General features: G+C 36.3%; 1 protein-coding gene across 1 annotated transcript in view; it reads right to left on the bottom strand.

Annotated features, from left to right (window-relative positions):
- LOC129237421 (autophagy-related protein 9A) overlaps positions 1-24747 on the bottom strand; it is a 61491-nt gene that overhangs the window by 24851 nt on the left and 11893 nt on the right. The window contains exons 3-9 of the mRNA XM_054872167.1: positions 24031-24208; positions 19118-19331; positions 18488-18612; positions 14996-15123; positions 13911-14095; positions 3722-3900; positions 3531-3662 (exon numbers count right to left, since the gene is read on the bottom strand). Coding sequence (XP_054728142.1) covers positions 3531-3662; positions 3722-3900; positions 13911-14095; positions 14996-15123; positions 18488-18612; positions 19118-19331; positions 24031-24208 — 1141 coding nt within the window. The remainder of the gene's footprint in view (positions 1-3530; positions 3663-3721; positions 3901-13910; positions 14096-14995; positions 15124-18487; positions 18613-19117; positions 19332-24030; positions 24209-24747) is intronic.

The raw sequence follows: 24747 nt of genomic DNA, 5'->3' as shown, positions 1-24747 counted from the left end.
ATATGCTAAAGCAATTAATTCAACAAATTTCAAACATGATGGGTGTAATAAACACTCTGCGGATGACTCAATTTGGCAAAAGTGGAGCAAAAACTTAAAATCCTTGCTTGGAATGCAAACGGATTGTTTAACCACGGTCATGAAATAAAACAATTCCTTAGCGACAACTTTATAGACATAGCATTTATTTCAGAAACGCACTTCACAAAAACATTGCTTAAAAATTCCGCGATACACAATAGTAAGTACAAACCACCCAGACGGCACAGGCATGCTGGAACAGCAATAGTAATTAAAAATACAGTAAAATTCACAAAGGTGGGACATTTCAAAAAAGATTATATTCAATCTACAAATATTCAAATCAGTGTATTCACAATCTCGGCACTTTATAGCCCACCTGAAAACAAAATTTCTGCAGAACAATACTTACAATTTTTTAAGTTTCGGTAATAGATTCATATGTACCGGCGACTTTAAAGCAAATTATACAACTTGGGGCTCAAAAATTACAAATAAAAAAGGGAAGAATCTCTTATAAGCAATCCAATCTATTAGAGGAAAACACATAAGTACGGAAGAATCAACATTTTGGCCTACTGATATAAATAAAACACCTGACTTACTCGATTTTTGCGCCGTAAAAAACTTTGACTGTCATCTTTTTGAAATAAAAAGCCTGCACGACCTTTCGTCTGATCACTCACCAAACCTACTAACGTACGGGAAAAGTTAGTTGTAGTCGTAGTAGTAGTAGTAGTAGTAGTAATAAACTAGCAAATGGAAAAACTGACTGGGAAACGTTTCGTAATTATATAGATTTAAATCTACAATTACACATTGCTTTAAAATCTGGTGCTGACAGGTAAAGCTCTATAGATTACATTAATGACATCATGCAAGAAGTAGATCACAAGTCAACACCTTATCTGAAAGACATAATCCACAAAAACAACGCTAACTGACCTATGATTAAGAAAATTATTTTGGAGAAAAGGGAACTTACGAAAAAATGGCAACAAAGTCGATATCCCTCAGATAAAACTAAACTAAACAGAGCAACTAAAAACCTAAAACAAGTCTTAAAACCAAAATCCGAAAATGACACCTCTCACTATTTAAAAAATTTATCGGCAACAACAGAAACTAACTACTCAATCTGGAAAGAAACCAAAAAGCTTCTAAACCATTCACCTACCGCCTATAAGGAAGGAAAACGGAAACTGGGCAAGAACGAATGGAGAAAAGACAGCAACACTAGCAAATTATTACGCAGAAACATTTTCAAGCTCTACATATAACTCTCAATACCTTCCCGTTTGCATCAGAGCGAACTTATATTCAAGATTATAAATTTAGACCGGTGACGACTACACGAGAAATCCAAAAAATAATAAAGATTGATATAAAACCAAAAAATCCCCTGGATTTGACAAATCGCAGGACTTATATTAAAACAACTGCCATATTAAAACAACTGCCAACATATTTACTTAAATATTTACCGAAGGTTTGGAAAATAGCGGAAATAAATGATATTCCCAAACCTGGCAACCAATTAGCCTACTTCCTATTATGAGTATTCGAAAAGCAGTTAATTGTGAGAATAAGACCAATTATTGACCAACACAAAGTGATGCCTGACCATCAATTTGGTTTCAGACAAAAACACTCGACAATACAAAAAATACACCGAATATCACATAAAATATTAAGTGAGCTAGAGCAAAGACATTTTGTGTTGGCATTTATTTGGACATAGAAAAAGCATTTGACAAGGTTTGGCACAAAGGACTGATCACTAAGTTAAAACTAGTGCTTCCTAACAATATATGCAAACTACTGGAATGTTACATATCGGATCGACATTTCTACGTTAATTTTAACGACAATACCTCATCACTCCGAAAAATTACAGCAGGAATTTCACAGGGTAGCGTTCTCGGACTACTGCTTTACAATCTACTATATACACTGCTGACATACCAGTGTCCACTGACGTAAATGCAATTTTGGCTACATTCGCAAATGACACAGTTTTATTTTACGGACATACAAGCTTAGCGAAAGCTACAAAGAAGATGCAAGAAATATTTAACAAAACCAAAGAATGATGCTTAATTTACCATGGGATTATTCCACAAGACGGTTACACAACGAAAACAAAATAGAAATGATATTCTCACGAATCGAAAAACTTAATGATAAGTTTAAGATAAAATGTAGTTATTCTAATAACCAATTAATATTAGATCTGCTTCAGTATGTTTAAGTCATCAAATATCTGCATTGTACATGTACATAACTTAACTTTTTTTGTTTTTTTTTTTTGTTTTTTCATAAGGGCTTTTATAGTAGTTTTTCCCCCTTAATTTAATTTATATATATTGTTCAACATTATCTTATGGAAAAAGTATATTTAAGAATTAAGGTAGCGTACACCATATTCTGCAAATAAGGTTTAACCAAAAAAAAATTGTATATTGAACGTTTTTTACTACTTAATAAATAAATAAAATAAAAACCAAAGGATGGTTCGACTCGTGGAATATTAAAATAAATGCTCTGAAAACGCAACAGGTTATATACACAAAAAAAAAGAACTTCATACCAAGAAACGTCACCATAACTAGAACTCCCAATCCTACATCCTTAACTGCGAAATACCTAGATATACATCTGGACAGCAAATTATTATGGAAGCATCACATTAAAAATAAGCAGAACCAAATCAAAAATAGATTGAAACAACTCTACTGGCTGCTAAACAAAAACTCAATTTTGTCCTTGTACAATAAAGTTTTAATCTACAAAACCATTATAAAACCTATCTGGGCTTACGAAATACAACTATGGGGAACAGCCAAAAAGTCGAACACAAATATTATACAAAGACAGCAATATAAAATTTTAAGAATAACTGGCGCACCCCATATATCTCAAATCACGACTTACACAGAGAACTGGGCATTACTACAATCAAAGAAAAAAATAACAAAGGTCAGCAGAAAGTACCAGGCAACGATAGAAACACACTGCAACAACAAAGTGAATGTACTTCCTACTTCCTCCTCATGCGAGCCCGTCGACTCCAAGTCAAACGACCGATCGACCTTATATAAATCACAATCTTAGAAATATCACTTAGCTGTTAAAAGAAATTGATCCAGTATCTATAATGTATTTTGAAAACGAATTTTATTGATAGTAGTATAAATAATATTAACTAACCCATAAATGCTCTTATAAAAAGTATAAGAGTTAATTAAATGGCAAATAAGTTACTTTGTGAAAAAAAAAAATGTTTTATATGGGTCACTGTATATATTGTGCATATTTTTAATAACCCTTTAAATATTCTTATTTCTTTGGAATAGTGTGTGATTAGGAAAATTTATGAGTTTTATTTTCGATAATTTAACAATTCCTAACACGAATTGGCATCAATTTGTGGAGTCGATGCATGTGCACTGGATGTGAATGTAACTGTCGAACCATCTGCAAAATTCGAAACCTTACCTATTTCTTACCTGCATATTAATCCGATTAGACTTAGAATTGTTAAAATCGTTAATACGTGCTCGACTTGAAAAACAAATTCTTCGTATATGCCGAATGCTAAAATTAATACTACAATTCCACCTGTTACAAAAAGGATATTCCTGCAAAATAAAAACAAGATTTTTATTATTAAAACTTTTCATTTTAATTACGAACAAACCTTGCAATAAGAGTCATTAAAGGAGATGAAAACGAGCTGAGATATCTGTCTGCATATTCATAAGCCCGATTTAGACGTGCATCCAGTTCATGTTCTAATTCATTAAAGTGGCGTAAATATAAGCGACCGTAATTAGACCACATCCGCATTCCTAGAGTTCCCGGCTCTTTTCTTAAGATCTGTTGAAAAAATATATATAAACACATACATATATATCTATAAAATATATACAAAATATATAAGTATATATATCGCACCCTAAATACAAAAGGGTCACAACTCAAAATTTTCCAAAACTGAGTTTTTTGCATAAATTAATTCAGAGTACACATTTCTAACTGCTGCAAATATTTCGTTCACATAACTATCTTCTTTAACTGGAAAAATACAGTTATGTCTATTTTTATATCAAGTGTGTTGCTTTTGCACGATCAACTAAAGAGAATTATTTTTAGTTGCGTTAATGGGCTCAAGAACAGCTGATTACTTTTATTAGACATAAAGAGTTTTATTTTGAGTTCTGCCTCTATAACTGTAAAAAGTGATAAATTTCGTGGTATATTATTTTGCATTGTGCCTCTTTAGTTGTGAAAAGTGAGTTCAATTAGGTTAGGAAACATATAAAATTAAAACATTTTATCAGTTAAAAAGGCACAACTTAAGATAATATCACTAGTTAATCGAAAAAATTTCAGTTAAAGAGTCATAAATCAAAATTTTGTTTTATTTTCGCAAACATAATATAAAATTGAAAAAAATATAGTAGAACCTTGTTGTATATTTTCATGATGGAACAATATTTTCTTTAAATATTACAACAATTTTTACATAAAACGTTTTTCGTCTCTCCTGAAAATCTTAGTATTTTGAGTTGTGACCCTTTTGTATTTAGGGTGCGATATATCAAATATAAATAACAAGGAAAAGAAAGGACTTTCATATAAAATAAAAATATGACTACAATGTATACAATTTCAAATGTTCTGGGCAGGATGCAACAGAATAGGTCAAATTACATACAGTGGTCACACAATTTATTCGTACACCCTGCGTAGTACATAAAAAACTTTAGTTTTGCGCAAAATGCTTGCTATGACAATACATTTCTTTTGGGTCACTGTAAGAATGTTACATTCCTGATGAATTGCTGCAAAAAAAAAAATCCCGTTATTTCAACTCACACTGAGGGGTTTCAAGGAAAGCAGGCAGACGTAGCAAAATTCTGCAAAACATTTATTCGTACACTTTCAGCTCATGATATTGTTGCTGCAAAAGTAATAGTAAAAATCGTTTGTGTTTTTACTATTATAATATTGCTGAAAACGAAATAGGATTGGTTTCTTAGTTTTTATCGATTGAATGTGACAAAATGGGTCGACGTACGGATTTACTATTAGAAATGCGTAAAATTGTGATTAAATTATACTTTGAGAACAAGTCTCTGCTCGCAAAATTGACAAAAAATTGGCAAATCGCATTCTATGGTTATTGCTAATTACGTTAATACTGGTAAATTGGAAGCTAATCACCACCAAGCCGGAGGGCGAAAAATATTGACTCCACGTGAGGAACGCACAAAGTAGCATCAGTCACGCAAAATCCAAAAATCCACACTATGCCGAAATATTCAAGAGTCTTTGCATAAAAAAGTCAGCCCACAAATAGTTCGTAATTGTCTGCAAAATGCTGGTTATTATAGCCAAGTTGCACGCCGCAAGCCCTACATTTCAGCTATTGACAGAAAGAAGAGATTCAAATTCGCCAAACGATATATAAATGAGCCAGATTCTTTTTGGGAAAACTTCATATTCAGTGATGAGTCGAAATTTAATGTTTTTAGAGCAGATGGCCCTCCAAAAGCTTGGCGAAAAGAAAAAATAGCTGCATCAGGAATAGGAAAAATGGTTTTTATTAATGATAAAATAGGCACACATCTGTATTTAAACATTTGGAATAATACATAAATTGCACGATAATGCCGTTCAACTTGGACTGGATGCTAAAAGACTCTTGTTTCAAGAAGACAATGACTCAAAACACTCATCGTATCTCGTGCTAAAATTGCTTTTTTATAGTGTTAAATAAGCTTAAAACTCCACTTCAATCCCCGGATTTGAACCCGATTGAGCATATCTGGGAGCTCTTAGAAGGGAGAATCAAAAAGCACAAATTAACATCAAAGGCGTCATTAAAGGCAGATTTAAGTGTTGAGTGTGTGAAAATTGCAGCTAATGAAACCAAGGTATTGGTAAAAAGTATCCACCGACGTTTGGAAGCAGTTATTAAAGCTAAAGGCGGCCCAAAGAAGTCCCGAATACTCGTTTTTTCTATTAATTTTTTAATAAAATATTCTTTATATGGCTATGTACGAATAATATTTGTGCATAAAATTGTGCCTTATTTTGTTATTGCCTTAAGTTCTCTAATTCCAGAAAGGAAGTTGGGAGTTTTTGTTCCTTAAATATTGAATAAGTATGTTATTTTTTACGAATATATTATATTAAAATTTTTTTCTTTTGTATAAATCGTGCTAAGTATCAGGTGTATCTGTTTATAAACTGTGAGTGTACGAATAAATTGTGTGACCACTGTATATGTATATATATATTTAAATCTTTTCTAAATGGATATCAAAGACAAAATATGATGGCCTCATATATATGTATGTTGATCATGTAGTAAACTCAGCAGTCCAATAAAAGTACTTTGTCTTGAGGCGGCTGTGGAAAACACCAAGACGATAAACTAAAGCTAGTTAAAATCACATTAGTACCAATAGGGTACTAGTTGTTATATGGATTCCTGACTAAACCTCTAAGAAAAAATTGCAGTTATTAATCAACAATGCCGCTAGCTATATTTATTCTGAAAAAATTTACCACATTATCAAACCAAATCAAACTCAAATTATTTTTTTCCAAACTAATATTTACACAGTCAGACCGTACTTGTAACCTTATTTTGCCGTACTTCATATATTCTGCCGCGTCAAAAATGTTTTTCGTTGGAGCTGTACAGTTGTGAAATACTTTACCTATCAAAATAAAACTGCAAGCTAATCTAATCTCAAAGCTTTGTTGGTGAATCATTGAAGTTCCTGCGTTATCGTTTTCGAAACAAAACACGCTTCACTTCCATATAGCAGCGTCGTCTTAACATATGTGTTGAATATCCTGAGCTTGGTGTTTCTGGAAATATGTGAATTTGCCCAAATTTTTTCATACGCGCCGGAATTCAACCCTTGCCTTAGTCAATCTCTTGTTGACGTCTTCCTCTGCTCTGCCGCCTTTGCTAAATGCACGTATACAATATTGGGTAAAATATTGAGCAGTAAGATGATGCAAGAGAGGACTATCCAATGCTACCGATCTGCAAGATCATCTATTGACCAAAATTTCCAATTTTTTGCTACTGACATTCAGATTGTCCTTGCTTGCACAAACCTACGACAGGAAGAGTATTAGTGACGCAGATATAACAAAGAATGGCCTAAGAAGACGAAATACATGTTAGTATCAATATCCGAGAACAGGAGACCACCAAGAGCAGTGATTATGAACGACTACAATTTCGAAGGGGAGCAACTCTATGTAACTACGATGCGATGAAATATACCATCATTATTAAAACTGCTCATATCAAAACTAATTAACAAGAAATGCAAAACGACTATGCATATGTATGTGTATTTACCAACAGTGAGACCTGTTTTTATTTATGGCTCGAAAACATGGGCAATGACGGTAAATGAGGAGTAACTGAAAATACAAGAGATGAAAATTATAAGAAAGAAACACGGACTAATAATAGAATAAGAAATAATGATGAGGTTAACCAGAATCTGGGAGAAGATAGTATGTGAACGAAAACAATAGTGAAAAATCCTGTGACAGGCCTAGGTTCACCAAGAGCCAGAGCGCCAAACGATAATGATGTATAACATAGTGGGCAGTACTTCCGTGTGACATGCAGAAATAGACCATAAAAAGACACGTGTTTCCTAGACCAAGTTTTCTTTTGATTCGACACTATTATGGATCTTAACTTGTGTGAAAGTGATCTTGAACTCTGTTTCTTAACTCGGTGATACTAAATCGACGGCCAAATCATTATTCGCTCGGTTCATCACTGAGAGTCCAAAAACTTTTGAATTGACAAATTCGACTATTCACATAACATAAATTAGCCTTCTTATTTTGTACTATACTTTAGCTAACAAGTTTGAAATTATTTTGTGCAAGTGCCAGAAAAACTGCCGTGAAATCTGTGGACAACTTATCGCTGCTAGATATCTTGGTGCATGTACTATAAATCGACGTTGGAGTTCTCTTCCCCAGAATTTAATACCTATAAGTAACATGAGCATATAATATAAAAGTCAAATAATATTAATTCAAAAGTATTTCCCCCATTTTTTGGAAGTTATATTTGATTTTTTTCTGTAGTGTGTTGTGATTGTACATACTGTTTAACCTTATATTAGGACTGAATCATTAAATAAATAAACAGTTATATGCATTATTTCATCCTGACGTTTCGAGTTACTCTACCTCAATACTATCAAGAACAAAAAATTCTCCGATCTTATGGTCACCATGCTCCTCCGAAAACAACCAGCATTGTTCCATGAATATCCATGACAGTTCTAAAATCATAAGTTGATCACTCCAGACCATGAGCAAATTTTTAAACAAAAAAATCTATTTAAAACACTTATTTAAGAGAAATATTTTTTACGTTTATATTCTCCTACATAACAGTTATCAGGCAATGTAAAAATAAATTTTGGATATAACTAATCAACAGCGTAAAAAATATATTGTTTTTTATACATTAACTGCTATAAGCAATTTTCTGGAAAACATAAGTTATATGCCACAACTTTAAACTTATATTCACAGTATCATTTACTACCCGCAGAATTATAGCTTGCAATTGCTTTAAACTACAACTGATACAGGATGACAAGGTTCGGTAACGTGTAGTAAGATTGATACAAATTTAACAGAAAAGTTACAAATAGAAAGTCCTCCATTTGATTACTACTATATGATTTCTTCTTCACCCTTATGAATATAATAGAAATGTCTTGGCTGCTGTATAAACTTAAAAAAATATTCGTTCTTTCTACATAATAAGGCCTCTTCTATTCGCCATTTCCCCGCTCGCTATCTCTATGCTCGATTAACCTAACGAAAAATTTGCATACGAAAGCAACGGCTAGAAAAAACGGCCACAAAACACTTACGTCCGTCAATACACCATCTAAGGCTTACAGGATCTTTTGCTCCAGTTGCCATTTGTGATCAGAAAAATATCTTCCGAAAACTTTTTTAGCCAAGTAGTAGGAAATATGAAAATGAAATTATATCTGAAAAATTTTGCGTGAAAAAGCTTCAAGTGAAGCGAATAGAAGTGAACGAACATAGAGTAAAAGCAATGGAAGCAGAGAAAGATCAAGGACTGTTAAAAGAAGAAGCGGTGGAGACAGTAGCTAGAGTGAGAACACAGCAGTTGCTTGAAAGTTAACAACAATTTAAGATGACATATTCAAATATACTTTTCACTACGATTGATTCCCGTTTGACTTGACGCTATTTAGAATTTTTGATTCGTGTGTGTGTAATTTGTGTTTTTGTGCAAACCAGAATGTGAGTCACTACTGATTATCACATACGAGGTGACAGAAGGTGGCATTCCATTGGTGTTGTAAATAGAGTCAGCTGTCGTCGTGGAAGTAAACAAAACCAGTCTGCTCTATTTTAATCCAGGTTACCTCTATTGCTGCTCTGCCTTTTCACTGCCTTGCTGCATTGTTGGTGTTTTGCGCTAACCTGCGGCTGTTTTGTTGTCCTGGTCCCTTGCTGTTGGTGCTTGCCCTGTGCGCTGACTATCTGCTGCTTCCTTACTGTGCCTTTGTGGATCTGGTGCCCGTATTATTTCCATTTAAAATTTTTGGAGTTAGCGTGTGGAACTTGGGCAGCTGATATTCGTATTCAGTGTTGCCGCATCACTATTTGCAGATCAGTACTTTTTGCCAATTTAGTTCTTTTTTAGAGCTGCTATCATATTGTAATTTTATTATATCACAAACCATTTCTGCTGTTGCACAAAATATGCCTAACGTTGAGAGAACGCCAACTAAAATTCCCGCTGTTGTAGCCATGCACAGCGCTATCTTACAGGCTATTAGATCAATAGAACAAAATTTTTAACAAACAATTAAACATTTTGCGACAAAAGGTGGCATACATGGACTTAAAGCGCAAATAGAGATGTATTTTTAATTGTTTTTCTCTTTGAGACTTATGTGATCGCTGATGACAGGCTTAAATATGTTCAACTTCTCTGGATTTGATCCTTTAAAAGGAAAACACAGCTGATCGGACCAGTGCAGGATACCTTTTCGGCCATAAAAAATTTTTTAAATCCTCTTATAACCCAATGCTTAGCATGGTCGGTAAAGGTACTATTTTGTAAATCAGTATGTGTAACGCTAGAATCTGTTTCATACCCCGATACATAAACTACATATACAAGGGAATCTGACTTAGAGAATTGTGAAGCGTTTTTAGTAAACCTTAAACCTACTTCTTTCATTATTGCTGGACACCTAAATGCACGCGTTGGTGAAGGGCAAAACCCTTATCTTCCTTATCTTTCTTACCAGGTATCTCTGCTACACGGAAATTCAAAGATTTAGATCTAGATAAGAAAAGTAAACAATTACCGAAATTAATTGATAACTGTGGAGGTTATATTCTTAACTCTTCGCGGAGATACACTGAGGGAAATTATGTATTGCGGCTCTGTTGGGAAATCAGTCATTGATTATGGTATCTGTTCCTTTAATGTAAAGAAGACGGAAGATATATTTTCACCCAACTTAGCTGAGAAATACCAGGAGTCAAATGCAGGCTCGTGCGATGGTGAATATTTGCACACGAAAATATCTATCGATGAAAAAGTTTCCATTTTGTTTAACAAAATTAAAGGAGCTGCAGATGTAAAACCAAGTTAAGTTTGGAAAATACTCTACACTGGACATTGCCGTCTGTTAACGACTCATTTTTGGATGCACCCTTTGATTAGTGCGAATTGCGCTTTGAACTCAAAAACTCCTGGAGGCGATAGGATCAGAGTACTACAAGTTTGCACCAGAATGTTTCCTGAATGAAGTCCTCCGCTTGTTAAATTATTTACTTTTGAATAAACAGGCCCCTAATTATTTACATTCTGCAGATGTTGTTTCCCTCTTCAAGAAAGAAAATCCCGATTTAGTATCAAATTTCAGGGGACTTTCTTTACTTGACAGAGTGTATAAAATATTTACCGGCATTATGCTAAATCGAATAAATGCATGTATCGATTTTAACAGTATCCTTAATGAATTTGAAGTTGGATTTCGAAAGAATCACTTCACAATAGATAAAATATTTAGTCTAACAAGTATTATTCAATTAAACTTTAAGCAAAAGAAGTAAACTTTTCCTTTTTTCGTCGATTTTGCTTGCGCTTTCGACACTGTTCCGCGTAACATGGCATTTTACACGCTTGCGATCTACGGAAGGTTAACACATCCTATACTTTTTCACTATGCTTAAACGATTTCAAGGATTATCTGAAAGGAGGCATAAAAATTTCAAACACTTATTTATGCTGATATAAAGTTACTGATCGCCATTCACTTGGGAATGGCCAGGGCGATTCTTCTGCATATGGTTCAAGCAGCTGACAACGTTCGGGATTAGCCCACGTATCCTCTAGGCAGCTTCAGAACATCCCTTCGGGAGTGAGCTAACGTGAGAAGGCGAAGCGAGAGACTTTGTCGCCAAGTACTGTCGTTCACTCCGCTGGACGACCGTCTCGCAATAATCCGCATCAAAGCCCGTTTTTAACATCTCGCTCACTTGCGCCCACGCCCCGACGGAAGAGGACGATGCGACCAAAGATTCCTTCCATGAGCGCTTGGAACGTTCCTAAGAGCGCTGTCCCCGCCAGGGTGGACGAGGAGGTAATTTTTGGTTCCACAGTCACTGCAGTCAAACTGCGCACACGCCTCTGATACACACTGCCTAACAAACCATCCATTGCTCGAGCAACATTTCTCGTTCTCTACGTATCGCCGCCGAAGAAGAAATCGGATTCCGGCGAGCCTGAAAAAACAGTTCATACGACGAGGAATGTGATGCTGCCGCAGAAAGAAAAGATGCTGGTAATAGAGCCACTCTGCGATCGGGCGCCTGCGAGCCATGTGAGATCGCTACCGAGAGCTATGAAAAGAAGAGAGACGTATTATCCGAACGAAGAAACGAGAGGCCGAAATACATGAGTGCGAGGAGCTTGAGATGCTGGCCAATTGGAACAACGCCCGAAAATTCTACCAGAAAGGCCGGCGGCTTACAGAAGGTTTTAAGGCCGGGGACGAAGAACAAAGACGGCGATCTGGTGACTGACATTCAGAGCAATCTTATATTAAGATCCCGATACCCCAATCCTTGAAGACGGAATTGTCGTTCAGCTACCCGAACATGCTAAAGCGACTACTCAAACATGGCGGCTAGAAGCTGGTAAGGTGCATGCATCAGCTTCTATGCAAAATATGGTCGGTTGAAGGCATGCCTACCGATTGGAATTTAAGTGTGCTCTGTCCAATCCATAAGAAGGGTGATCCTGCAGTCTGTGCCAATTACCGCGGGATTAGTCTTCTACATATCGCCTATAAGGTTCTAGCGAACCAACTGATTGGACCTTATCAGTGTGGCTTTAGTTCTGGAAAGTCTACCATGGACCAAATATTCACAATACGCCAAATCTTGGAAAAGACCCATGAAAGGAGAATCAACACACACCATCTTTTCGTCGATTTCAAAGCTGCATTCGACAGGTAGAAAAGGAGTTTCCTGTATGCCGCGATGTCTGAATATGGTATCCCAGCAAAACTAATACGGCTATGCAAGATGACGTTGCTCAACATAAGCAGCGCCGTCAGAATTGGGAAGGACCTCTCCGAGCCGTTTGATACCAAACGAGGTTTCCGACAGGGTGACTCGCTGTCGTGTGACTTCTTTAACTTGATGTTGGAGAGCATCGAACGAGCCGCAGAACTTAATCGCTCAGGTACAATATTTTATAAGAGCATACAATTGTTGGCGTATGCCGATGATATTGACATTATCAGCCTTAACAACCGCGCTGTTAGTTCTGCCTTCTCCAAACTGGATAAAGAGGCAAAGAGAATGGGTCTGGTGGTGAACGAGGACCAAACGAAGTACCTCTTGTCGTCAAACAAACAGTCGTTTTGTTCACTCAAAGAGCTTCTGTAACAAACTCACACTAACTTTAACCTCACCTTATACTTTTAAATGTGCCTTATTTTAACGATTTCTCTGCTTATGCCAAAACTCTAATTTTTAGGGCAAGATGTGGCCTCATCAAACTCAACGCAAGAGCTTTTAAAAATGTTTGCAACCTTGGCGATGCCGAAAGCAAATATCATTTTATTTGCGCTCACTTTTTTACAAAAACATCCGTTCATTTTATTTTGGTGAAAATGTTTTAGATTTAGCGAAAGTTATTATCCTCTCAGCGGAAATAATCCGTTATTCAAATATATATCTGATAGTGCTAAATATATAGTCTTCCACATTTTCATAGCAAACAATCTTATAAATTATTGACAATTTTTTTTTTATTTATTTTTCATTTTTGTTCTACCTATTCCGAAATATCATGTCAAATATATATATGTACATATAATTGGGGCGTACACCCTTTTTTTGGGTGTTTCGCCGAGCTCCTCCTCCTATTTGTGGAGTAATTCTTGATGTTGTTCCATAAATGGAGGGGCCTACAGTTTTAAGCCGACTCCGAACGGCAAATATTTTTTATGAGGAGCTTTTTCATGGCAGAAATACACTCAGAGGTTTGCCTGCCGAGGGCGGCCGCTATTAGAAAAAAACGTTTTCTTCAGTTTGCTGTTTCACCGAGGTTCCAACCTACGTTCTTTCTAAATTCCGAATGGTAGTCACGCAACAACCCATTTGGCTACGGCGGCCGCCATCATACCGAATCATGTACCGTATTATACATAAATATTATAAAATAAATAAAATACTACTACTACTACTACTAATTTAAATTAAAGACAATATACATATGTACAATATTTTCATAGTATAATACTTACATTTACGTATGAAAATGAGATATATAAACACTGCCACACAAAAATTACTGGCGCTAAAATCAAATTTGCTATTGCTACCCACATAATAAGTTTTGATAATCGTTGGGCCAGTTCAACCTGGTTGCTGCGGAAATTGAAATCATCACGAAGTTGCCAATTATTTTGAAATGGTGAGCCAGGACCTCCTGAATGGAATTAAGAGTTTAAAGGTATTACTTGCACCATAAACGAAAATAGAATTGCAAAGAAACTTTCTAGAAATGCTTTGCTTCAAACTATTTTATTTAAGGGGGTCTTCTAGTCTAGAAATTTGAAAAAATCGAAAATTTTTTTTTTCATAATTTGATAGTTTAACTATTCAAAAATATCTCCCTAAAAGGATTTTTCAAAATTCGAATTATTTTCGAAGCTACAACGATTTTAGTGACGTGGCAGCTAAACTGATTTGAGGGGACGGTAAAACTTTAAACGCGTGTTTCTCGAAACTACTTCGTTCGATACGGTTGTCACGATATCTCAAGTTCTAATCAACCGATTTGCTTGAAATTTGTCATGAATATTCCTTAAATATATCTCTATCGTATGAACCTCGAAAAACTGGAAATTTCAATTTTTTAATATGTGTAAACAATTCGAGAAAGCTTAAAAATAAGAGAAAAATCGACCTCAATTTTTTGAGTAGCCGCCATTTTATGGAAAAATTTTTTTTTCCGTTTTTTCTGGTTCATACGATAATGACATTCATATTAATTAAGAATTTGTATTTTTTTTTTTCAGATGACCACAAGGGTAGAAATCGTGACGACGAGGGCACTGCCTTTTTTTCCCCCCTTCCACTTCAAGGACGCATAACTCTATCAAAATTCATTTTTTTTTTCAAATTTATTTTGTGTGCTCCTAAAATATAAATAAATAAATGATAAAAAAATGTATCTCAAAAATATCAATAGCTTTTTTTTTATTTATCGTCAAAAAATGTTCGAAATTCGGGCCTCTAGACTAGAAGACCCCCTTAAGGCAATCAAAACAGTAAATAAATATCTCATTGCAAACAAGCTAAATATGAAATATGTTAGTTGACTTACTGAATAGTATGAATTGTATATTAAATATAAGTCCACGACTCAAAGTAACTACCTCTCCAAAAAGTGGTAGGTGAAATTTCACAGGCAGAAGGTTTTTGTTCATCAAGGCAACCATATAGTTTTTAAACCTGAAAAGGAAAAAAAAGTTATTGCTCGGCACATGATTCTATGGTAAAATGTTCTATTCAAGCAGCTTTCTCTTTCTAAACCGTCACTGCAAAACAAATTACTTATATACAAAGGCCGCAAATAACTGTTGACCGTTTTTAGTTGTCTGCAAATAAGTGTCTTTTACTCAAAGACTCAGAGAGCAACCGATTGCAACGGATCTTTAACGCGCTCGCTCGCGCTCGGCGAGTAACCGTTTTTTTGTTTTGCTTTGCTCTGGTTGTTCCCCAACCGTTTGGTTGAGTGAAATGAAGAAAAAAAGTCTTTTGCGTATGCATTGGTATGTATGCGAGTGTTGCTTTGGCTAAACATATTATTTGCGATCGTGAATTGTGCAAAATGAGAAGAGATTTTAATAAAAAAAGTCCATCATTCCTTAAATTTAATCCGCAAGAAATTAATCAATTTGTAATGTATACTGTTTGAAATTGTCAGACACTCATGCTACAAATTTAAAACGACATTTAACTACAAAATATGCGGAAAATTTTAAAGAATGGGACAATAACGAGGCCACCGAAGTGCAACAATGTGAAAAAAAGAAAAGCGACGTATCACACGAGTTAAAATTCAATTGTTTCTTCAATATTCAATTGTTTCTTCAAAAATTGCCACCACCGAAGGATAAACATTCCTGTTCCTGGACAGTGAAGGGTTTAGAGAAATAATAGATCCAATTTATGAATCACTTGGCTTGAACCCAATAACACTTAACGCTTTATTAGTTATTAAGCTCAACTCGTAATAAATAGTGAATATATATGTTTATAATGAAACATAAAAAACAGCAAAATAATTGGAAACAAATTTAAATTGTTCTTTAAACAACATTTTTTTATCTACAAGGAAAATTAATGTGAAGACCGTTTGTATTGACTTTTTCAGTCATTTGCTCACATATATATATATATATATATATATATACAATATATAATTGGCGCGTACACCCTTTTTGGGTATTTGGCCGAGCTCCTCCTCTTATTTGAGGGGCGACCGCTATTAGAAAAACCTTTTTCTTAATTTTTGATCTTTCACCGAGATTCGAACCTACGTTCACTCTCTGAATTCCGAATGGTAGTCACGCACCAACCCATTCGGCCACGGCGGCCGCCAATCACATACTGTGTCTTATTTTGCGAACGTCAATCGTATCTCTCCTTACCCGATGTTCTTAAAAAAGCGTCACACGAATGGCTGAGCGCTCAAGCGCTCAAGAGAAAACAAAAACAAAACGAAACGAAGTGTCTTGCTCAGAGCGTGAGCGAGTGTGTATGCTTTTTTCGGTTGTGTTCGCGAACTTATCGGGAAAATATTTTAGAAGCTGCTTTAGAGCCGTGGACACGCAAACATTTCGGTCGTAGACCATGGACGTTCCAACAGGACTCGGCACCGTCTCATAAAGCTCGTGTGAAGTGTGAACCAAGAATGGTTAAAAAATCATGTTCCACACTTCATTTCGTCCACACAATGGCTTTCGAATTCGCCAGACGCAAATTCAATGAACTATTCCATCTGGTCCATTTTGGAGAGCAAGGTGAGGACTAAAAAATATGCCAGTATGAATGCGCTGAAAAAAGCGATTATACAAGAGTGACCCAAAATACCTCAAGATCACATTCGTGCAGCATGCAACTCATTTTTTGACCATTTGAAGGCTATAGTCAAGGCAAAAGGTGGTCATATCGAGCTAAAGTGAATATATGTTAAAATTGTAATCATTTTTGAACTACTATATTTCGTCTTTGAAATCAATAAAAACTAATTTAACACAAAAAAGTTATGGTGTTTTGAATAGGTAACACTTCATATCGTTCACCCTGTAATAGTAGATAATACTTACATAATGGCAATATTATATATAAGTTACCTTTTCTTCTTAACATATTCGCATAGGGAAACGAGAATTCTTGTTTTGCGGGAAGTGTGCTTTCCTGAAATGAATAGAAGTGCTTTCCCTAAGGATATTTACACCCCGGTCTCTCTTTCAGGCCTTCACATGTAAACTGTTTACTTTGAAGATCTCATTTCGGGTTTTTTCGTATTCTGATCCTAAATAAACAAATCTGCTGGCGATTACGTTTTCAAAGAGACTGTCTCACTATTGCGTGGACCCGTTATCGCCGTGTTATTACTTTTTAAAATATTCCCTAATTAACTAATTTAGGTGTAAGAACTTAATCCTCTACACGTTATATATGAGTTTGTTTCAATCTGTTAGTGACATAGTAGTGATCAACATAATTGTTCTTTCCATCATGGATAAATTTAATCAAGTTGAAAACGAAATTAATGACGTTTTTATCAGACTTAAAAAAGTGCACACCTATTGTATATGAAACAGAAAGTAATACATAGTACTTTTGAATCAGAGGAGAATAAAAATATTGAGAATGAAGCAGAAATGATATTAGTGATATGTGGGATGAAATTCGTATACCACCACGGTTAGAATCATTTTAAGGAGTTCCAGGTATGAGGATTTATAAATTTTCTGAAAATAGTGTTGAGCTATTTTTTAATGATGGCTTCTTCTTGTACCTGTGCCATGAAACAAATAAATTTCATAATGAAAGAGTAACTTAGTATATATAATGCTTACAAAAGTGCGTTAAATTGGTCTGAAGTCACTACAATATAAATTAAGCTATTTCTTGGACTCATAATTTGAATGGGGCAGGTAAAAAAAATGCATTTCTATTGAGCGAAAGATCCCTTGATAGAAACAGCAATACTTTCAATAATTATGACTGGCACAAGAGTTAAACATATATAGACGTTTTTGCACTTTAATGGCAACACCCAAATAAAAGATGACTCTTACCGATTAGTAAATAGTCAGCCTATTTTAGACCACTTTATTCCAAAATTTGAGGAATTTTATTTCCCAGCACGAGAAATTTCTTTAGATGAAGGAATGATTCCTTGGAGAGGAGAGTTTTCATTTAGAACATACCTATAATTCGACTAAGATCATAATATATGGGTTGTTCGTACGAGCAGTATGTGAAAGTACGGATATCTAATAAATCCAGAAATATACTATGCAAAAGGTCAAAAATTACAAGAGACCATGTTAGTTGCGTCCGGTATTAGGTAAATGACATTACCGTAAAGTTATATGGCAGACCCTATATATGGGGCTCTCATTAGTTTGATAGTAACAGCTGACAGGAGACTGCGTTCACGTCGGTGATTGTTTGCAGCATAAGAGTTAATACGGATATGTGCTTGCAATCTATTTTTTGAATACATTTAATCTTAAAAACTTGCTATAACGAGTATTTGGATTTTAATCACCTCATATTATTAAACTTTGGTACATACCTCAAGATTCGATGATATATATCCAATTCAGTTAATTGTTCCTTATCGATACACATATGTTGTTCGGATTGAACTTCTCTAATCTTCATTTTTACTTCGTGCCATGTTGTATTGTCTAATTCTTTCTGCAAAACAAATATTTGAGTGAATTGTAACTTGGGTGATAACAAGGTCGTAAATACAAGCAGTTTTACTCCTCAGATAATTAAAATAACTTTAACTTGTTCTTTTTTAATCAGAGCTTTTACGGAATATATATATATTTAACTGACATTAATATTCTATTAATACAATATAATACTTTTTTCGTCATTTACTTAACTTTTCTAGGAAAAATTGTCCAATACCCAACTTGTTTTCAAAATTTAAAAGAAAAACAACATATTATCTCTGAACAATAAACGCTAATGAAACCAAACTTTTTAAAGAAGTATTTATGTAAAAGATGTAGGTGAGTACTTACACTTAATGAAAATATTTAAATATATTAGCATTCTATATATTTAAGCCTACGTTAAATGATAAAATTCATTTGTAAAATTTTGGATACACTACAAATTGAAAACACAGATTCAATGGAAAACTGTCTTGTATTTACGACATCACTTCCTATATCAACTTTTCACTTACGTCGTCTATGTGCAGGGCGCTTTGATAAAATTTCTTCATGTCCATATACTGAGTTATAAAATAGATAACTCTCAGAAAACGTACTACAAAATACAGCAACGCCAGGAGAAGTAATAAATATGTAAAGCCGTTGAAATGAGCAATACATTCCCCCGTTGGAATTATAACATCTCCTAAACTAACTTTGGTATGGTTGCTCAGTGGTGTCTTGTCTCTGAAAAATTAAGCAATAGAATAAATATTTTATTTATGTTCTTTTACATTTATAATCATTCTGCTTCCCTATCTAAAAATTATTGTTCTGTAATACAAAAAAATTTTTGAAGTAATGGGTAATGGTAATGTAGTGTAAGGTTATTTTTACGCATAATCGAACGTATTAGAATATTTAAAAACTCATGTACGAGTATACTCTGATGATGGAAAGCTTTTTGTTCATACAGTCCATCAAATGAAAATATGCTTCTGCAATTATTGCACGGGTTGGTGGTACCTTAAATTCCATGAAATAAACAAAACATTTGCTTAACGGTCATTAAAATATTATAGGTACGCTGCCTTTATCTATCCATTTCCTTGTGCCGCTCGGAAAATTTTAAAACTGTTATTGAAATTTCTTTTTTTTACAACTGGCATCACTGCTTAATATTAAAGTGTGTTATTGGCTGCACAGATTCGGTTATTTTCATAAAGTGTAACTTTGCGTGGCAACTAAAATGGGTACTTTGCCGATAGCTCTTGTACTTTACTTAATTAAGTGGGTGAATAAGGGGCCGCCGTAGCCGAATAAGTAGTGCGTGACCACCATTTGGGAGTGCGTAGGTACGAATCTCCGTGCAAGAGACTGCAAAATAGTAGAAACTCACCCCTGGATAGGCAATGGCAAACCTTCGAGTGTATTTCTCCATTTGTGGAAAACATCAAGACGCATGCCACAAGTAGGAGGAGGAGCTCGGCCCAAACACCTAGTAGAAGTGTACGCGCCAATTATTTATTAAAGTAAAAATATTGAATGTAACTCAGGCAACGAATTAGATAGTTTATTTAATAACTATTAATTAATATGCATTTCTTTCTGAGGAGTGGAGGCCGCTGAAACAAACAAACACGTATAAATTTATACCTGAGTCACTTGGTCAAACATTTTGTTGTAAATGCAAAAAAGAGAACTACTACTGATAATTTCTTTGTGACTTTTGGCAATAGGGGTCCTTTTAAGTCATCAAAAGCCATTGCAGCTGAAATCAACAATTTAGTTATCAGCGAGAACTGTACAGCGTGGATTGTACAACATGAACCTTCCAGGCAGAATAGCTCGTAAAGTTCCTCTGTTAAATAAGCAAACTTAAAGATGCGGAAAAGTTCGTTCCCTGGCTGCCGGTTCCACGTTACCGGAATGACTCGGGTTTTTCCCGACCAAGGGATGCCGCCCCAGTAAACTAGCCCTGTCTAGTGAACAGCACATAATCCCACCTCTTAAGTCACAGGAGCTACTTCTCGCAGCAACCTTGCCAAATGCTTCTCCTCAGCGCAGGAATTGAATCCAAACCTGGGCCAGAAGTATTCTATTGCTGCGTCTGCCATAAACGGGTCCATCTGCCATCTTAAGACCTGTTCAGGCTATAAGACTCATAGGAGTGGTCCACAAGGTATGTGGTCACGTGTTGCTCCCGCCAGCAGGCGTCCAATGCCTCCACGGCCGACAGATCCAAGCGTCGTGCTACCAGAAGCCTGCACAAACTGACGAACGACAGTGCGCCACTTACTTTCTCCGGTGATGAAGTTCAGGGGGCCATCAACAAATCAAAAACATCTAAATCATTGGCCCCGACGGACTAAACGCGCTGATGTTGAAGCACCTGGGACCATTGGGAGTAGGATTTCTCACGAGGGTCTTCAATCTGTCATTGGCCACTCTCATCATCCGTGACAAGTGGAAAGCAGGGATAGTGGTCCCCCTACTGAAACCTGGGAAACCCGCCAACCAAGGGGAATCTTATCGTCCGATAACTCTTCTTTCCCCAGTAGTGAAGACACTTGAAGCCTTCCTACTCCAACTCTTCACGAAACACCTGGCCCCAACCCCACATCAGCACGGCTTCCGACGAGTGCATAGCACCACCACTGCACTCACCGCCATGAACGCCCCAGATAAACCACGGGCTTAACCAAAACCGCCCCTGCGAGAGCCACTAAAGTCCAAAACCGCAACAAGGTCCTCAAATCGCTTGCCGGCAGCACTTGGGGCAAAGACAAAGAACTGTTGCTATCGACATTTAAGGCAATTGGTCGGCCGGTTCTAAACTATGCAGCGCCTGTCTGGTCGCCTGGAACTAGTGACACGCAGTGGACAAAGCTAAAGACATGCGAAAATACTGCCATTCGGACAGCGACCGGTTGCCTCCTGATGTCCCCAATACAACACCTACACAACGAGGCACAAATGATTCCGGTAATGGAGCATAACAAACTGCTCAGCAAACAGTTCCTGCTGGGATGTTACCGCAGGTAACCCGCAAGGTGAGCCTGAGCCGTCTCCCAGGCACGTCAGGAGACATCTCTTAGACTACGCTGACGAAATCCAGGACAAAACTGACCGCAATCTACTGGACCTGACAGTGTTTAGACAGTCAATAAATGACATTCGCCGGGAGACCGTCACCACCTTCTTTAGCTCCCGTCCTGTGAATGCCGTAATCGGAGTCCAACCACCACCTACAGCAGACGAAGAGCTCCAGCTTCCCCGTGAGACACGTGTAACACTGGCACAAATACGTTCTGGATATTGTAGCAAGTTAAACTCCTACTTATCCAGAATCGACCCCAACATACCAAACATATGTCCGGCATGTGAAGGCACACCGCACGACACTAACCACCTTTTCACATGCCCCCTAAAACCGACTTATCTAACACCCCTCTCCCTCTGGACCCATCCCGTCGAAACAGCATGTTTCCTGGGCCTACCCTTAGATGAGCTAGACGAAGATGACCGGTGATATGCCCGACACTGGCGGGGCTACTATTACTGTTAACAACAAACAAACAAACAAATGCGGAAAAGTTTTGCACAAGATCACAAGTCATTTTGTGGACCAGAAGGTCACACTGGGGCAAATGTCAGACGTCCTACAGGAGGGGCAAGAGTTCTTACTGCGGTGCACAAAAACAAAAAAAAAAAAAACAATCAAGCACGATGGCGGCGACATAATGTGTTAGGAATGCTTCTCTTGATATGGAGTAGGACCTATTCACCTTATAATAATGTGCTACTTCGGTGGCTTTTTATGCAAGATGTTGACCCAAAACTCTCCTTAATGCTGGTATGTGAATAGTTTTTACAAAATAATGTTAAAGTTATCGATTGGTCAAGCAAGCCACCCAACCTAAACCCAATTGAAAACTTTTGGGGAGATTTAAAGAAGCGAATAGGGAAGGGAACATAAAAACTAAGAAGAATTTATGACAAAAAATCAAAGAACTATGGTATTTCACTTCCACAGAAACCTGCCGTAGGATTATCAATTCTATGCCAAATCGAATACAAAGTCATTAGTTATTGATTAAACTTCGATAATTTATAATATAATATATGTACAGGGTGGGCCATATAGCGTGTGCTTTTTGAACCAGCAATTTTTTTGAGAATGGGAGAGAATGAGAGAACAAAATTGGGAAATATTGAAAACTTATTTCCAAAGTGGTGAGTCTTCTTCGTCTTTTTTGATTTTCACATCGGTGGCCACGTCAATAGCAACATTGTCGGATTTGGGGCTCAGAAAATCCACACATTACTGTAGAGAAGCAACCCCACAACGAGACACTGTTTGGTGCGGTTTTTGGTCTGGCGGCATCATCGGGCCATTTTTTTTTTTCGAAAATGAGCGAAGAGCCGCGGTTACAGTAAATGGCTAGCGTTACCGTGACATGCTCAACGAGTTGTTTCCAAGAATTGAAGAGGATGACATGGACGACATTTGGTTTCAACAGGACGGTGCAACTTGTCACACTGCCAAAGTTACACTCGTTTTTGAAAACCGAATAAATAATCCAGCACAATTTGGGGTCGGTGCGATGGCGCGTTATCATCATGCAAAATCCAAGAATTGTTTGCCCACATTACTCAAACACTTCAAAACGGGTAAATAGTGGCAGGTGTGAGTCTTACAGTCCTACCAACATAAGAAAAAAATATGGACATTTCCGGTACTTTTTGATCATAGGGTATTTTGAGTATGTCAGGATCAATTCTGGATAGGTAGGAGTTTAACCTACATAATATGTATAGCAGCCTGAACGCGGATAATTAGGCCACGATAACGCGGGTATCACGTAGCATTAAATTGCCAACTGTAAAGTCGATAGTTTCAACGCTATTAGAACAGTCTTCTGGCACGGGCGGTTTTTGTTAAGCCTGCGAATTATCTGTGTGTTTTTTGGCGCTAAGTGGTGGTACTGTTCATTTAGCAGAAACCCTACCAATATGTAGCTGGGGTCAGGTGTAAAAAACGGGAAGGGCCCGCCAAGTACCCCTACTGGTGAAAGGAGAGTTATCGCTGAGTTTTCCAACTGGGATAAAGCGAGCTGCACTAGCAGCGATCACCTGGTAGAATCTATTCCCACCAACGCGCACATCGATGGGAATGAAAACGGTTTCTACTTTGCATAATGTGTCGGTGTCTCCACAATTGGAACCTGTGCGAGCTTGCCAGAAGAACATCACTCCTCCTTTCTTTCTACCCTTGTGCGTGTCGATAGTACACATCTGATAACAGCACTGGTGTGACTACATTATGCATGTGAACTTTTTTTATGCATTGAAAAGGTAATTTTAACTAATTTTTCTTATTTAAAAACAAATTGTTATCTTATAATTACAAAAGGCCGAAAGTTAATAATGAAATAGAAATTACCCAAATAATACCGGATGATCGATGCAATATATCGTGAAAGTTAGCAACCACACTACAAAGCCAAATTTGCAAATCTGAAAGATCTCATCTAGAACTATTACGGAGAATCCATGTTTTTGATGATAGTTATACATCCGAGTAAAAAATGAATCCAAGTCTTCAATATGATTCCATCGAGCTGAAAACAGAAAGATTTACATTTTTTATTATTTTAAATATTCATTTAACTTTACTTTATAACACTTTCAGAATTCATCACTATCACTTTCACTTTCAGACCATGAAGCAATAATTAAAGGTGATGTAAGTAGCCTAATTTCACCCTGTGTTAGCCATCTTGAAGCTACTTAATAAATCCGTGTTGTCCTCTTGGAAAAGCTACTTTTTATTTCAGAGCAAATTCTAAAGAAAAAGTACTCAAAAGCGTAGAAATTAAAACTTTTGCTGAAAAAATTAGCAGGCAATACTGTTTTGCCTATTCCATTTTGCTTAGACTTACGCATCTTTCAATTTCAATTTCAATTTATTTGATTTTTTTTTTTCAAACACGAAACGCGCTGCATTATTTAAAGCGATTTGCAATTTTTGCTTCGAATTATTATCAAGCCTGCAATATACTAATTCAGCGTATGATACATGAGGAACAATGAGTAATCTAACAAGTTTTAATTTAACTTTACGCATCGGAACAAACCTATCAAATAGATAGATGACTAA

This window comes from Anastrepha obliqua, chromosome 2, assembly GCF_027943255.1.
Source record: "Anastrepha obliqua isolate idAnaObli1 chromosome 2, idAnaObli1_1.0, whole genome shotgun sequence".
NCBI lineage: Eukaryota > Metazoa > Arthropoda > Insecta > Diptera > Tephritidae > Anastrepha > Anastrepha obliqua.
Note: the sequence above shows the minus strand (reverse complement) of the source record. Positions and strands in the feature narration are given on the sequence as shown.